The following is a 16931-nucleotide window of genomic DNA, read 5'->3' on the forward strand; positions in this document are numbered from 1 at the left end:
AAAGCAGCAAGAGAGAGAGAGACGGGCGATGGGCGTGACTTCCGGGGGATGGGTGGGTGGGGGGGCACTCCACCTGGATGAGAGTCACCTGCGGTGAGCCTCGCACTCTCGGAAGACGCCTAGCCGAGAGGAGCCTCTGGGGGAGGACTTCATTTCGTTTTTTTCCTCATTCCGCCCCGCCGGAGGCGATTTTCATTTCAACCCAAATCCAGGATTAGATCAAAGACAATTGCATTTGTCTCTGCCGGACGGCAAATGTAACATGATGCTCGTTTCTGCTGTGGTGGATCGTGTCTTGTATTATTTTATTCCCAGCCAAGCCACAGCGAGATAGTGTGAGGATTTAATTTTTTTTCCCCATTTTTCATTTTTTTAAAATTCAAAGTACAACGATGCTGCTCTGCAGGTGAGTCTGAAATAACCGACCAAACAGTGACGAGTGTTGTTGATATGATTGCTGTTCATTAATTATTCCGTTATTTTTTATTTTTTTTATTGTTTGTTTGTTTTTGTAGGATCGTGTTTTTCGCTCTGATCTGTCTCAGTTCTTCTGCTGCTTTCCGTAATTCAGGTCAGTGTTATAATTAGGCACCATGTCTGTGGCATTCATTTTTTTCTTCAATTCGCCGTGTTTATTTTGCCGTGACCACCAGCTCGCCGCACAGCGATTTGTCGTGAATCGCGCGAGAACTACAAGTACAACTTGTGGAATCGTGTTTTGGTGTATGTGTGGTAGCGTTGTGGTTTACTCGGCAATGGTACTTTTCCGTCGCGTCACGGCTTCAAGTACAGCTCTGGACCTGTTATTTTATCTAGTATTATGGTTATAATTTTTAACTATGCTTACGAAATCTTGCAAGAGTTGTCAACGAACACACACAATAATTGGCAAAAGGATTAGGACCCACAAAGAAAAGGTTATGGCTAGCGTAAGGTTTTTTTCTTCAATTCGCCTTGTTTATTTTTGCCGTGACCACCAGCTCGCCGCACAGCAATTTGTCGTGAATCGCGCGAGAACTACAAGTACAACTTGTGGAATCGTGTTTTGGTGTATGTGTGGTAGCGTTGTGGTTTACTCGGCAATGGTACTTTTCCGTCGCGTCACGGCTTCAAGTACAGCTCTGGACCTGTTATTTTATCTAGTATTATGGTTATAATTTTTAACTATGCTTACGAAATCTTGCAAGAGTTGTCAACGAACACACACAATAATTGGCAAAAGGATTAGGACCCACAAAGAAAAGGTTATGGCTAGCGTAAGTAAGAGGTTAGTAGTAAAAAAAAAAATTCTGGTTGACATGCTTTTTTTTTTTTTTTTTTTTTTTTTTTTTTAGGTTGTATGGGAGAGGAGTGCCACAAAGGCCCGACTCCTCCATTTCCTCTGTTGGCCCCCGCTGAGGTCAAATCCCAGGAGCCCTCTCAAGACTTCCTTGATCAATTTGCCCAAGGTAGCTTGCCAAACAACGGGGACCGTAAACACCGTGATGCCAACGCCGTCATGCCCTTCGTCGGCCTCACCAACAGTAAGTTTGTCCAATTAGTCGCTGTGTGCACAGACGCCGGCAGCCAACCTGCCCGCGCGTTGGCAAGATTTGTCACACAGGCTTGACTCTCATGGCCGACGTTTTTCTGTTGCTTGTTAATTGATTAAAAACTGACAATATTTTTTTTCCAACTTTTAAATCAACATTGTGAAATAAAGATATTGCATAAGACTTTTTACATGCACCAAGGCAAACAAAACACACTTCAAAGCACGTGTATTTCCACCCACAATATAGGCAGACACACAGTCTTGGGAGTTTTAGTGTATTTTTGTTATTTTCAGATGTTTGTTCAGACTCTTTGTGTTTGTCTGCTGACGTAAAGCAGATGCACCCCAAGAGTGTGTGTGTGTGTGTGTGTGTGTGTGTGTGTGTGTGTGTGTGTGTGTGTGTGTGGTTAATGGATTACGTCACAGACACAAACACACAGAGGGGCCCAATCTGAGATCTGGGACAAAAAAAAAAAATACTGAAAACACAAAATGAACACAGATTTCCCTAAATCTTGGTTCTTTTGATGGTTTTGTGAAACAACGTCCAACAATTGTACACCTCAAAAAAATAAAAAATCCTGCAGAAATGTAGTTTTACTTTCCCATTGTTTTCTAGGCGCCGAGCAGAGTCGAAGCTGCTGTAAGAATGGAGGAACCTGCATTCTGGGCAGTTTCTGTGCTTGTCCTCCTTTCTTTACTGGTCGCAGCTGCGAATACAACCAGCGCATCAGGTAATGTAAAAAAACAAAAAAAACAAAACACCCACACTCAGCCGAATTACTGCTCTCAACACATTTTCCATTCACCTTCTAATGAGACCGACACCCTCGCAGAGATACTTGAGGCCAAATGTCACTTTCACATAATTTGGTCATGCCGAAATACGCTGTATCATATTTTGAAAAGTCATTGACAACGACATTTTTTTTTCACATTCATAGAAAAGCCAGATGATGGTCAAAATGGTGGCGGTTCACCGAAATCCGCTTCATGCATATAATTGAAATCATGGTATCAGTGAAATGATGCCTCGTCTCTTCTTTGGTCTTCAGGCGCTGTGGTCCGGTTCCACATGGCGAATGGGTGCGCAAGGGCTGCTCATACTGTCGTTGTGGGTACGGTTTGCTGCACTGCTTCCCCCGCGTCTTCCACAAAGACTGCGGTATGGACGCCACACATTATTATTATCATTATTATTTGGTCCGCAGCGTGTCAGGCGGACTTTGTTGTTTTCCCAAGTACAAAGCATAATTGAAATCATGGTATCAGTGAAATGATGCCTTGTCTCTTTTTCGGTCTGCAGGCGCTGTGGTCCGGTTCCACATGGTGAATGGGTGCGCAAAGGCTGCTCATACTGTCGTTGTGGGTACGGTTTGCTGCACTGCTTCCCCCGCGTCTTCCACAAAGACTGCGGTATGGACGCCACACATTATTATTATCATTATTATTTGGTCCGCAGCGTGTCAGGCGGACTTTGTTGTTTTCCCAAGTACAAAGCTCCCAGCTGAAGTGCTTTTCTCTCTGTTTGTGTGTCGACGAGGCATAAACATGCGGTAGTTAGACAACAACGTTTAAAACCTTCCCAATTTGCATCCCACGAGCAGCCTATAAGCTCATTCCCTCATTCCCTTTTCCAACGCGTTTGCACTCACGCTAGTTCACCACGCCAGTGCCCAGGTTAGCACTAGTTCTTTCTATTTCCACCACAAAAGTTAATTGTATCACACGACGCTACTATAAGAACAGTTGATTATTGCTTGATGTATGTTCTAAATTGTGTGTTTGTATGGTTTCCAGATGACTCCGAGGAGGTGCAGTGGTACCATTCGTCTGCTGTCAGGATACTTCAGTACAGCCGCGTGCTGAGTCTGACACCGCTTCTACTGTGTCTCCTCTTATGATGGGAGACAGATAGATTGATATTAAGGCTGGATAGAAACGATAGATCTCCACAGCAGTCTGAGCTTCAAATCTGTTTTTTAAAAAAATATTTATTTTATTCAAAGTGTCATTCACAGAAGATGAAAACCATCTCTGGAAAACTGGAAGCCAGACGTTGTTCCTGATGAGTGAACTCTTTCAAACCCTGATGAGTAGCCATAAAGTTCAGCGACTGGTGTGTTTTATGGCCTGCGGAGCTGCCGGATGACGCTGACGGACATTTTTGGCAGGCAAGGCCATGCGATTAATATTATGAAGTGCTTCTCAATCGCAGGCTTTCAAAATTTCCTTTGTGAACAGAAATGAACACGCAATGTTTATTCCCAGACATTCAACCACAATCCAAATTTGTGCACGTTTACCTGTGAGACAGCGCTACATAAAAAAAGCTTGATGAAAATGATCTCATTTTGTTATATTTTATGTTGCAGGCTATTTCTTCATGAAGGAAAGATAAAACGTTTTTGTCTTCGGTTTGCACAAGGGATAAATGAATGTGTCATGTGAATGAGGGTCGGAAGAATTTTCAAAGTGTGAAAATAGAACATGTTTTCAACTATCCCTCATGCGTCACATCTTTTCCAACTTTTTTTTTTTTGGGGGGGGTGGGGGGGGGTCATTGCCGGCCAAAAAAATACCCATTCACTAATACAAAGTAGTGTAAGAACTACTTACTGGTAGTTATTACTTTTTTGTTTTTGTTTACACACTTAATAGTATTTCAAAGAGTAAGCATTTCCCAAATTCCAAGCTCTTTCCCCCATGCAAGCGTCCCTTCCTCCTCCTCCTCTTATCTAATTTTCAGTGACAAGTCTCTTATCTCCAGTTTGGTGATGGCGCTTGAATTGAATCTCTGTTGCGTTCTTATCTTAAACACGCGCATCAGTTGTTGCTCTGCTTGTTGGCACGCTCAGTCTTATCTTTACTTCAATAATGACGAATAAATGCAAAAGGTCACATGTGGCCCACAATCATGTGAATTACAACTGCATCCTTAATTTTGGCGGGACACTCTGGACTGGTTGCCAGCCAATCGGAAGGGCGCAAATAGTGACAGACGCGCATTCACACTCACATTCACACCGATGCGCAATTGAGGGTCTTCAATTAACTTCCATGTGTGGGGGGGGGGGGGATTGGAGTTCCAGGAAAAAGCCCACACAAGCACAGGGAGAACACGTAAAACAAGACGAGTCCAATCCGGAATCTCAGAACTGAGGAGCAGATATCCAAATGACAAATGCCGTCCATGACACCCAGTGAGCACAGGGGTGTCCAAGCTACGGCCCGCCATCCATTTGTCAGCGGCCCATGACCTGACCAAAAAAAAACAACAAAAAATGACATTTGACTTGGGCCACAAAGTTTCTTAAAAAAGGTGAAGGTGGGCAGAGAGGGTGGAGAGCTTTTCTCGATACTGTATTCGAAGACACCAATAAACCATTCAGGATTAAAAGAGTGTGGCGCGGTGCACAACTCGTTAGCACAACGGCCTCACACTGCAGCGGTGCAAGGTTCGATTCCGGCTCCGGCCTTCCTGTGTGGAGTTTGCATGTTCTCCCCCGTGCCTGCGTGGGCTTCCTCCTGCTAAAACATGATCATCCGGATCAGTTGTTTTTAACATCATAAATCTCCCGCTAATATGACTGTAATCCTCCTTTTGTTATCCACCCTTTCGGGGCGAGAGAGCAGTGTCACCAAGAATGAAGTGGTGACTTAAACCCACAGATCCTATTAAGAACTCCCGACAAGGTTTTCATCATTCATGGTTCAGCGAAAATCTCCATTGAAAGCTTCTCACCAGGGTTGGATTTCCTAAGCTGGGAAAAAGTCTTTGGCGAAGCAAGAATTCTGCGAGCAACGTGACATTTCTGAAAGCTCCCCAATCGCCACGTCCTCCCACTGGTGATGGAAAGATTTAAGCCTCCGTCTCTTGGTGGCGGAATGTTGTAATGATCTTCTGATTGGGGGGGGGGGCAGGGAACAGGATTGGAGAAGATTTAATAAACTTCACGTAGCATCGGAGGGAATGGTTACGATATGAACAGCAATGGATCTTTTTGTTTTTTTTTTGTTGAGTGATCCGAAGGATTAACAAAAGAAGGGGGCGGGGTTCTTTGGCAAGCCACTGTACGTGCACCATGCCATCATCTTGTTTTTAACAGGATTTGTTGTAAGTTACCATTGCAGCTCCTCAATGAGCGGCGTTTTACACGGTCTGTGTTTTATTGTCGTATCACGGGGTTTGACATGATAATCCAGTGGGCACTGTGGAATTGTCCAGGCCTTCCACACACATCCCAGTCCTGTCAGATGGTTTAATCCCGGCCGTGAAGTTTGCGCCGTGGTCCTGATCAGCTGCTAGGAAGGATGTGGCTCGGAGTCAGTGCGGTGTGTGACATGATATTAAAGTTTTGTAATGCCTTCCGTCTGACTGACCCGCAGAGGGATTTTGTCTGCAACCACCACAAAAAGCTTGGAAAACACGTATGCGCACCTGTTCAAGTTGTCGTTAAAATAAACCCAATCAGACACAAACGGGAATGGAGCCCCATGAAAGGATGCGTGAGAGCAAGTGGATTTGTGTGTGTGTGTGTTTGTGTGTCTTGCTGGTCAAAAACATTGCAATTTTTCCATTTTTTTATATTTACAATAAAATAATTCTATCTGGAGTGTAAAGACCAGAGGCTATGAAATGAATGTCTCAAAGCCTTCACTGACATTAATGATATTAATGCAACATTAGCCAGTTTGGAAGGGGGCGGGGGCCGACAAAAAAAAATTGTTGTATTCATGACAGGCGTGGGAGCGAATGACAAGTGAGAGACAATGAAAGAGAATGGCGAAGATTTGGGGGGGGGAGGAGTTAAAAGACAGGAATAAAGAGGCTGACGGTGGGAGATATGAGCCAGCCAAAAAAAAAAAAAAAGAACAGAAAAGGACGAGGGAAGAAGATGAATCGCAAGAAGAAGAGTGAGAAGTGAGACACAGCAGCGCGCGGAGGAAGCAAGACTCCAATTCCTTGGAAAGCATCAGTAAGTCATTCAACCAGTCGGTCGAAGATTGCAAGGAAATCAACTCAAAACAAAGCGGGCGTAAAAATTCATCTTGCATTGACAGGCTGCTGCCAAAGGATGAACGTGGCTCGCATCCACGACAAACAGAACCTGAAGTTCTTCTGGGAGCGGAGGATCGACCGGCACATGCAACAGATGGTCGAGGAGGAAAGCCGCAGGAAGAGCAGCGCCCTGACAAGGTCGGCATCGAACCACACTCACCCAAAATGCTTTTTTTGGTTTTGACGATCAGCACAGCGCGGTATGTCATCTAATACAAGCACTATCTACTAAAAACATCTCCGTTAAAAGAAAATACTCAGATTTGAGTGACACAGTCAGAAAAGGATTCATCTGTTTGACAATTAGGCTTGCTGTTTTCAGTGATGGGAAGCAGCGTTGTTTCTGTCTTACATTTCAAACTGTCTTATTTGCTTGTGTAAATTGAGGGGTTCGTTGTTTTTAGTTGATAGCTCTACTTTGCGAACGGCAAAAGGAGAGATGGAATCCTTTAAATGCAGTTTTATTAAAAGGGAAAAAAAGACGTCCGCACCGCGGCACGTTCGAGAACACAACCCTCGTAACTCAAATCACTTCCTGCTTCTCTTACTTCAACAGCCAATCAGAACCTATCAACATAAAAACATGTCTAAGCAATTATTAAACCACAGAATATAATTTAGGGATTCTAAACATGAAATAATATGATGCTCAAACATAAAATGATAATAATTAATAACATAACATAAGCTTACGCTTGAATAACAAACAGAAATATTGGAAGCAGCTCTCATTTGGCATGCAGCTTCATCCGAAATATACGACGCAACTGAAATAATTGATGGCTTTATTGTCACTCTTTAAAATGGTGCCGGTACGGAAAGAAGCAGCTGACGAGTGTTCCAGCGGTATTCCAATATTTCTTTGGCGAGGTGATCTTTTCTTTTATAAGCTTTGTACGTTGTGTTCGTTGTAGGAAGAGCCAACTTTCATTCCAGCTTCACAGCGACGTGAGTTTTATAAATTGTCTCGCTGATGTTTACAGCTCGCCTGTCTGTCAACACGGAGTAGCCTGGGAATGTTGATTAGGGCCGCCTGGCCATCCATTTCAATCCCCCAGATCAGTGGGAATATCCGAGGACAGATGAGTAGAATGATTCACATTAAGTGAGATGTGACGGTGCGCGATGACAGATTTTCACTGACATCGCAACGCGGATCGAGACACCGGCACCGTACTGATGTGTGCCCTTTTTTTTAACAACTTAATTATGCCTGGCAGCAGTCACCTCAGCTCAAGTTGCAGTAGATGCCTGCCCGATTAATCCCAGCCCAAACCCGAGATGGACGGTACCAGGGGAAATGCTGGCTTTAGTCTTGCCGCCGTTCCTCTCCTCAAGTCCGAACCCGCCCGAGCGGCGATTGCTCGCGATTGCTCGCGACTGTTTGTGCGCGGAGCGAATGTCGCGACAAGTAAAAACTGTGAACGGCTCACGGATATCTTTGCAAGCTTGATTGAACCCTGATGAGAAAGAAAAAAAAAACATTCGCTCCGTTCGCAAACACTCCCAGGCATTCGTCTCTCAGTGAGATATGGCCTTTAGAAACAATGAACAGGGATTTCAGTAAAAAAACAAACAAACAAACAAACAAACAAACAAACAAACAAAACCGGATGGACTTGGTACCAGTTCGCACCACGTCTAAGTGAGTAAATTTGCTCACAGGTCCGTCTCTCCCCAAACACTGGTCCCAAATGGGTGCTTGGGGAGCCCCGGGCTAAGCGATTTCATTGGCCAGTTCCAATCGCAGGTTAAGTGTGAACCCACCGTATTCATCGTGTCCTACTGGCAACGATTGTGGCGTCGGAGTGTTCAACGGGCCTCTCTTCCACTCTCTCCAGGCTGAGGATGCAGTGGTTAGTCAAGTTGGATCAGAGGAACGAGCATCAACGGGGATTTTTGGAGGAGAGGATCAGGCGATCTCAGAATGCCCGGCAGCGGCTCGCAGAACTTCATTCTGCTTCACCGTGACCGCAATGCACGAAAAATAAAACATCCAATGTGCTCCAGGTCAGCTTTGAAATGGAGACTGAGGGAAGGATCATGACGTGTGCACGGTGCACTGTTAGGGATGTCATGATTCTCGCAAGCCCTGATTGCAATCGATTTCCGATTCCTGATTTTGCTTCAAATTTTTTTTTTCCTCCAACAAAAGTAATGACTCATTTTGTCAGCAAAAGATGTTTTTAAACTCTGGGTTTTGTTCTTGTTACAAACTAACTATTTGGAATGAAAATAAAAACTTGAAAATTAACTCATCGTTAAAACCGTTGAACCAATTTTTTTGCCTTATCAGTGTTTTGTTTTTGCCACAAGTGAAACATGAAAATGATCATTACAAATCCTTTTGTGATCAAAATTTCAATATCGGTCGCATAGTTGAAGCAGTTTAAATCCATTTAAAATCGATTTGCGATGAATCTCTCTTAGCCGTTTAATGTCTTGAGAAGTGCAAATTGTTTGTCACGACCGGACTGTGCACGTTTGTCGTGTTGCAAACCATGTTGATGCTAACGATGAAATAAAACTTCCAACAGTTTGTACCATGCTTTTATTCATATATTTTGTTCACATTTTATAGTCACTATTTGTTAGTGTAACACATTCCAAATACCGTATGTGCAATCAGTGTACAGTACATGTTCAAATCAAGTCAAGTCAAAGGACTGACTTGTTTCAAAGACTGAGCGTGTTTCGAAAAGTTGACGAATTTAAAAGTGGCCCTTTCATCCTTCTATTTTTTTCTGTGTGCGACCCTCAAGCGAAAAAAGTTTGGACCCCCCTGCCGTGCACCGTACGTGTTTAATGTTTTAAAATGTTGAATGTAAATTAGGGAATGATCTGCAAAGCTGCTATTCAGCTTTGCTCGGCATTTCATGAGAGATTGTATCAGTAGTACAACTATACAGTAATCATTGTTAATGTACTCATTTTGGGATGCAAATGTCAACAGCAATGATTATAAAGCGTGCATGGAAATAAATGTAAATACAACGATTAAGAAAAATCGAGTGCCTTTTAAAGGACCGGTAATCAAGTAGCATGTATCATTTTATCGTGGGTGACCGACCCCACCACCCCCAAAATATATTTTGAATGCAGACTGCCGTACATGAAATAATCACAGGCAGTTTACAAACCTCCACTGGAGGTCAGCATTGCATTAAATTGGTCTTTGATTGAGACATGAACGTTGCACGAGTCTGGTCAAAACTGCTCAAAGAATGTATTTTTTTAAGAAGGTGGAAGAGTCACCTATTTTTCCACGACATCATGTTTGAAATCATAATTAATATTCATGTAACGTGTGTGCCGCCGCACGCACGCAACCCCGTTTCCACCTTTTTAGCATGGTAGAAGAAGAGGAAAGCGACGAATCATATGACACGCAGAACTTGACCTCATCTGACAGCTTTCCAAAAGAATGGATAGAGCAAAGGTATGTCCTCTCTTCTATTTGTCAAATTTTTAACCAATATTTCTATACAATACAGTAGCCTTGATTGAACGGTTTACTGTGATGCATATGATCAGGATCAAACAATTCTTTTCACATTTTTTTTCTTGTTTGTCCTCTTGGCCATCAGCCTTAAAGCCAGCTTCTTAAAAGCCAATCTTGTTTGCGCACGTAAATTTGTTCTCCTGGCCATCAGCCTTAAAGCCAGCTTCTTAAAAGCCAGCTTGTTACTCCTGAGAGAAAGCCAACATACTTCCGTGTTTGCACTCCTGTTACAGGCAGTGCTGTCACTGTGATAACAGTGATGGGTGTATTGTAAATATGGGCCAAAGAAAGTTAGCATCACTGCTACTTGCAAATGTGACTGCTCAAAAGACGACAGGCTTGTTTGCTGCGTTTATCCGTTGGCTGCCGGCTCGTCATTAGCGACTAAACTGCTCATGTTTAGGTGGGCGCATTTTCACGCTTCCCACTTGATCACTTACTTGTTCAAATGATTGAACAGGTTTCTTGTCTGTTTTTGACGCCATAGCACGCACAACATCTTCCCCCTACACGTCGCTAGGGGGGGTACTTCTCTTGTCCTAATCGCTTCATCTTCGGAAGTCTCGGTTGCCCTGCAGCTCCGCGTTTCGCTGCACGTTTGGTCAATTTGGTACCGTTACTTTTTGCGAATTCTGATGACTTCAACTTGCAAAGCACTGTTAGAAGGTGTGTGTGACTTAGGCCGTTAATTTTAGAAGGTGACGAAATATTGAAGTAGTCCAATGCCATTTCAACATCATGGTATCATGTCAACCTTTGGGCCCTCTCAGGGGAGATTCCTTAAGTTGTATGCAAGAGTGCTCATTTCATTGTCCCCAGCCCACCCCATTCGAAACGGGGGTTGGTTACAGCAAGGGTGTCATACTGGTTTGCTGACGTCATGGTATTTTAATGTACGTCTAAAATTAGAGGGGTGACATTAATACATCAAGAAAGCTCAAATAAAGGCATCGCTTGATGCCATGCTGTACATACATTCTTTGGTGAGAAAATCCGGCTAGGTATTTACAACATATCTTATTCCACTGGTTCTAGTTATAGTCACGGTGTACATGAGATGTAAGTGCTCCCGTTGATTTTTAATACTTTGACACAGTCTGGCTATCTGTTTTAATGAGCTCCCAGCAAATTGTGTCAAACCGTTTCCCAGTCACTTGCTGATGATTTGCCTTCATACCATCAAATTATTGCACTTAAAGGAAACAGTTTTTACATTTTCTGGGTCCAAAAGAGCATCGAAATACAATATCGCACTGAAAGACCCAACATGAGTACTCTCGCTATGGCAACAGTGCAAATTCAAATGCTCACTTGAACTGCAGGATTCCGAGAACGACTGCAGAATCGGTACAATTCTGCCCAATTTAAAAATGGCAGATGTCAGTTAGGTCTGCTCTCATTATGCCGTTTCCTTGGCAACTTGCTCTTCCACACAACAGAAACGGGAAATTGGCCAGGAACACAATAGACATTGTTCTGCTACACACACACACACACACACACACATTAAGGAAATGATTCTGAAAACAGTTGCCCTTTTGCTTATTTTGCTAAACTTTCTGGGATTTTACAATTCAATCAATTTTCACAGAGGAGCAGCGGATTTCGCAGCCTACACAAGGGTGACAATGACAATTACCCAGACATTGGGCTCTCTAAACAGAGAAATATGTTGTTTATTTTATGACAGTACTTATTGAATGCATTGTGAGAGCTTAAGCCAAGGGGACATCCAGCAACTAAGCAAAATGATGTAAGAGAGAGGGAGAGAGAGGTTTTGTGGCTACTACAAAAATTCTTTTTCGTATTTACTTATTTTAACTGCTAGCGAACAGCAACACACATTTCAACCCACAAGTGGTAAAATGTCAGCAAGTCATTTCCGTGGTCAATTACGTGGAATGTTCCTTCCCCATAATTTAGTTTGGTGTTGAAAACACTTGCCACAACCTTTCATGAAACTCAAGTGCAATGTGTTTGTTTTTTTTTCCTGTCCAGGCTTTCATTTCGTCCAACACGCCAACGACTTTGCGGTTCATGAAGTTCCCTCTGGAAGGGGTCATTCACACAAAGCCGCGACCTCCCCTCAGCCGGACCCACGTGATCAGCTAGCATCAGCGTCGGACCTCACTTTTGGTTTTGTGGCAGAATGGGAACATCCCCGCAGCAAGGTAAAGTGCTGTTACAGCAGCCCAAAATAATACACCAGCAATGTAAATCACCCATAGTGGGGTTGGAGTTCAGTACAGCTTGTGAGTGTTTGAAGAAAAGAAGAAAAATAAATACATAAATGAATAAATAAATGAACGTTTTTCGGTCTCCAAATGGATGATCTACCTACGATCACGCGTAAATGAGTGCTCGCCCATGAGTTCAAATCTGCTAACGGTCCCGTTTTGGTGAGGGCTTTTCCGTGTTTCGCAAATGACCCTCTTGAGGAGAAGCGGACCAGATGATGGATGGAGAGCAAAACAACATGACAAATTCTTGAAAAGTCTTCCATTTGGAATCTGGGAGGAGTTTGGATGCTTAAAAAGTCGAATGCTAACTTTTTTTTGCTCGATGCTAAGCTGCAATTTGGGACAAATCTTGCCATTGGGGTGAAAAAAAAAAAAAAAAAAAAGGTCAGTCCAGAGATTGCGACTTGACTCAAGACCTCTGCGCCGCCATCCTGGGGCTGCGCTCTGGGCTCGACCCGATCTACCTCCGCCTCCATTTTCAGTTCTGGGCTCTAGACACACAAGGTCTGATCCATCTGCCGTCTCGCGCCAACGCCAGCGGTGCCTCTTGATTTAATCATGAGTAGGATGCCTCAGTGCCTCTTTATGTTTGTGTTAACCTGTGTGTATTAGCCCGCCAGTTGACTTGCTGTATTTTGATGAGCTCTGATTATTCATTCGCGGCATTTATATGCAATTTTGAAATCGGGGGATTAAAAAAAAAAAAAGAATAATTTAAGGCTATTTTCATGCATGTGCACGCCCTACAGGAATCGAGCCTTACGACTGGTGTATATTTGGCAAAGCACGCAAGCCGTGTTGCGGCCAGGAGGAAGCTCTGAATTGATCTTCCAAATGTCATCTTTTCTCAAGTTTATGATGCAAGCCTCTCTTATCCGAGCCGGTTGTCCTCACGAGGGTTGCGGGCGTGCCGGAGCCGATGCCAGCTGTCTTCGGGCAGGAGGCGGTTGCCGGCCAATCGCAGGGCACGCGTAGACGAACAACCATTGGCGCTCGCGATCGCACCTCGGCACAATATCGAGCTGCCGTGCGTGTTTTGGGAATGTGGGAGGAAAGCGAAGTACCCGGAGAAAACCCAAAAGAGCTTTGCCTGTCCACGAACAGCACGCGCTCGTCTCAACCGCTCCGTGACTCAAAAACGATTGGGGACCACTCATCGAAAGAACAAAGTCAATTGCGAAAGCATCCAGCAGGTGCTGTTGTTGTCCCGCCGCGGCCCGAATCTCGCACTCATCGAAAGAACAAAGTCAATTGCTCGATTACATGACCGGCAACCCCCACAGACAGTAATTTCTTTCTTCTCAGTCAGACATTCGTCTTTGCTCCCACCGTTTGGATGAACGCTCCATCGCGATCGTATTGAAGGTTGTCACAAGGAATGAAAGCATCCACCAGGTGCTGTTGTTGTCCCGCCGCGGCCCGAATCTCTCGGCAATAAACAGGAAGTGAATCTGACAGCTCCGCGTTCGCCAACTGACAGCCAATTAGCCCGGTTTGCACAATGAAATGAAAGCGACTCTATTCCCGGACTGCGAATTGATGTGCGATGCCAAAATGTTATGCCCGCCTTACCATCATTTGACTCTTTTTATTTCTGAGTATACTTATTGGATTGAGAAGCACCGAAACATGATAAAACTTAATCAAGTCCGTCTGTCAAATCAGGAAAATGATGAGAACGAAAGTCCAAGATGTGGCCGAAAAGTGAGGAGAAAAGCCAGACGGAGACGGTGCGCGGCGAAGAACTGATGAGGAGCTGGAAACTGACATCATTTGCCTGTCAGAATTAATTAGGGCTAAAATGGTGACGCACACGCACACACCGCGGCATTAATTTGAGAATCTCATTTCAGATCTGATTAATTACTTTCTCACGCTTGACGAAGGAAATCAGCGGCAAAACTGAGGGGATTAACACACGCGCCCGCGCGCGCACGCACACGTGAGATGCGAAAGCAATTATTCATTCAGTTGGGATCATTTCTTAAGCGTCCGCCAGCCACAACCTTTGACCCGCTCACAGCGCCAAAAGCGCTTCGTTCTTTTTCGTGTCGCCCTCTTTGTATTTTGAACCCACTTTTGACTCCACTGCGGGAAGGACTCACCCCCCCCCAAAAAAAAAACCCAAGAAAAAAAAACAAGCTAGTTTTTGGAAAACGCAGTTGGCAAAGACGCGGTCATGGCGCTCACGGAGTTCCTTCCACCATCTGCTTTGGACGCCGCGTTTGTACATCCAGTGCTGGCCCGCTCGCGCGCTTCGGTTTGAATCTCATCGTGAGCGGGCGGATGGTTGTTCTTCCCGTGGGCTGTCACCGTTTGGGAAATGCGCCCGGTCCTGCCTTGCGCTATCACTCGGCATCGCTCTTTTTTTCCCCCTTTCCTTTAAGAGCAAAATAATCAAATGGAAGCCTCAAATGAATCAAAGTGGGGATTTTCTTTTGTCTGCCTGGAACACCCTCTTGGCGGTCTGACAAGAACAAACGAGACGGGCTGGAGAGAAACTTGCAAATCAATGACACCATTTGAAAGATTAAAGTCACGAGAGTCCTCTGGATGCAGGACTTCTCGTGAGTTTCCATGTGGCCCGATTAGAAATCGTAAACGCAAGCAAACGGCGGCGCCGTGCTCAGCGATTACGGTGGCAAAATATTCCCGCGTGCCTGCGCCGTACAGCGAACGCACCAAACGACAAAAGGCTTTTGTCAACTTTGATGTGCAGATACCATTTTTGAAAAAGGAAGATGTTCACCCCTCTCAAGTTAAAAATTCAATTCCCATCCCTGTCAAAATGAAAGGAATCATGACAAATGTTAATGTTGTCTTGAGTTTTCCCAAAAGTCACATTTTGGTGAAAGAAAATATCTCATTGATGAGAAACGGGTGAAAATGCAGAACAAAAGAAATTCCCGTGGCAGCGGAAGAATACGTTGTTGAGAGAGATATGGGCATACAATGAAGATATCAAATCGGGAATTATTAAATAAATCGAAAATAAAGACAACAAAAAAAAAAGCAGAAAAAGTCATCTGCAGTGACCTCTTGTTTTTCGCAGTCAAATGGGATCAGAAAGTGCGAGTCAGTCCCAGACTCCACTGGCACCGTCGGTCGTCATCCGCTCATGCGTTTGTCCAGCGAAAGTCAGCTTGACGCCGCTTCATCCCCGGCAAATATCTTGCATGTTTTCAACTTGAAAGTGACGTTTGGTTCTTGGAATGATTTTTCAGGTTTGTTCAAAGGAGTTTCCGTGCTGACGTGTCATTAGAGTGTGCAGAGCTCGCTCCTCCTCCTCCCGTCGCTCCAAACAGAAAGACGACTCTTGGCCATCAGTCAAATAGAATGTGAAGGAGCACGCCGAATCCATTTTCATGGTGTTTGGCAAGCGGCCAGCATGAAAATGGATTCTGAAAACCGCACGCATGCCACCTTGTGACCTGGCGACCGTCACCTCAGGAAATGACGAAGGTTTCAATGTCTGAATTCCAGTTACTAAAATCTGCGTTCATGATTAATCCAGCCGTTGGATTAAGATGTGACAGAAAATATGATCGGGCACAGCATAACCTCAAAGAATTGCTGCGGCAATACTTCATCCCTGATGGGGGGGTGAAGAAAAGAAAAGAAAAACCCTCTTATGCACTTTAGGGAAACACAAAGAGGCTTAAAACTAGCGGGTGAAGATAGAAGAGACACAAACAGACCCTGCGGGGATTAATAAGAATACAACATACAAAAGAGAAAGAGAAATGAAAAGTGCACGGGCAGAGTGCAAAAAAAAAAGCACACAAAGATAAATAGGAGCATCCCTGCAAGACGGATCAACACCGGTGACAATTTGTGACTCTGAAATTGAATAGATGGAGAAAAATCATGAAAGCAAAAAGGGATCGTATTTCAATTCAAAGAGTTTTGCTGCAATACAATTCTTCTCTTGTCCAACACAACGCTTTAACGAATAAGAAAAACAGCAAATGTCACTCCGCTTTACTAGAAACACTTCTCACAACTTGTCCCCGACACCTTACGTTGTGGCCATGAGAATGGATGAATTTACTTTCTCGGGGCACGTGAAATGAGGTATGAAAGCCGTTTGGATGGAACGGCATTCTTTTAATACTCAAGAGACAAATAGATTTTTTTTTTTTCAAAATGCTCTGCCTATCGTTTGAAATAAAGAAACAAATTAGCAGTCTGCTTGCTTTTTTCCGATTGCACTCTCCTCACCTATTTTCACACATGAAGAGTAATTAAGCCCTCACGGTAGCCCCCCCCTCCCCCCCGCGGCACAGCAACTGTGGCATACGGACCAGTGACTTCACCACGACTGGGTCAGTCTCCAGCCCGAAGCGGCTCCCCGCCGGGAACGCGCGTCCAGAGTGGATGGAGGCTCTTTGAAGAGACACCAGACGGAGGTCGCTCAACACGGACGCAACCTCGCTACACTTCAGCTTCGTCCACCTCAATTCCTGCGTGACTTAATAAGACAGATCCTTGTGTGTGTGTGTGTGTGTGGGGGGGGGGTTTGCCTCCTGTACCACCGCTGTCATCCTCAGCACGGTGGCAAATTTGGTTTTCCTTTGCTCATTCTGGCATGCG

The 16931-nt window shown here is 44.4% G+C and overlaps 1 protein-coding gene and 1 long non-coding RNA gene across 3 annotated transcripts in view; both read left to right on the forward strand.

The window, feature by feature from the left end:
* The window catches only part of tdgf1 (teratocarcinoma-derived growth factor 1), a 6644-nt gene extending 2186 nt beyond the window's left edge, over nucleotides 1-4458 (forward strand). Inside the window, exons 1-6 of one of the 2 annotated variants that reach the window (XM_019892269.1) lie at nucleotides 48-406; nucleotides 516-571; nucleotides 1335-1523; nucleotides 2154-2268; nucleotides 2590-2699; nucleotides 3335-4458. In XM_019892269.1, the coding sequence (XP_019747828.1) occupies nucleotides 393-406; nucleotides 516-571; nucleotides 1335-1523; nucleotides 2154-2268; nucleotides 2590-2699; nucleotides 3335-3438 (588 nt within the window). In that variant the 5' untranslated portion in view covers nucleotides 48-392 and the 3' untranslated portion in view covers nucleotides 3439-4458. Of the gene's footprint in view, nucleotides 1-47; nucleotides 407-515; nucleotides 572-1334; nucleotides 1524-2153; nucleotides 2269-2589; nucleotides 2700-3334 lie in introns of those variants that run through there. The other variant, XM_019892270.1, reaches the window with a different exon arrangement.
* Nucleotides 4459-9842: 5384 nt separating this feature from the next.
* Nucleotides 9843-16291, forward strand: LOC109529097 (uncharacterized). Its single transcript, XR_002170788.1, has 5 exons — nucleotides 9843-10035; nucleotides 12097-12269; nucleotides 14004-14142; nucleotides 15391-15475; nucleotides 15563-16291. It is a non-coding gene; the product is annotated as an uncharacterized LOC109529097 (long non-coding RNA).
* The last annotated feature ends 640 nt before the right edge of the window (nucleotides 16292-16931 follow it).

This window comes from Hippocampus comes, unplaced genomic scaffold, assembly GCF_001891065.2.
Source record: "Hippocampus comes isolate QL1 unplaced genomic scaffold, H_comes_QL1_v1.1 scaffold145, whole genome shotgun sequence".
Lineage (NCBI taxonomy): Eukaryota > Metazoa > Chordata > Actinopteri > Syngnathiformes > Syngnathidae > Hippocampus > Hippocampus comes.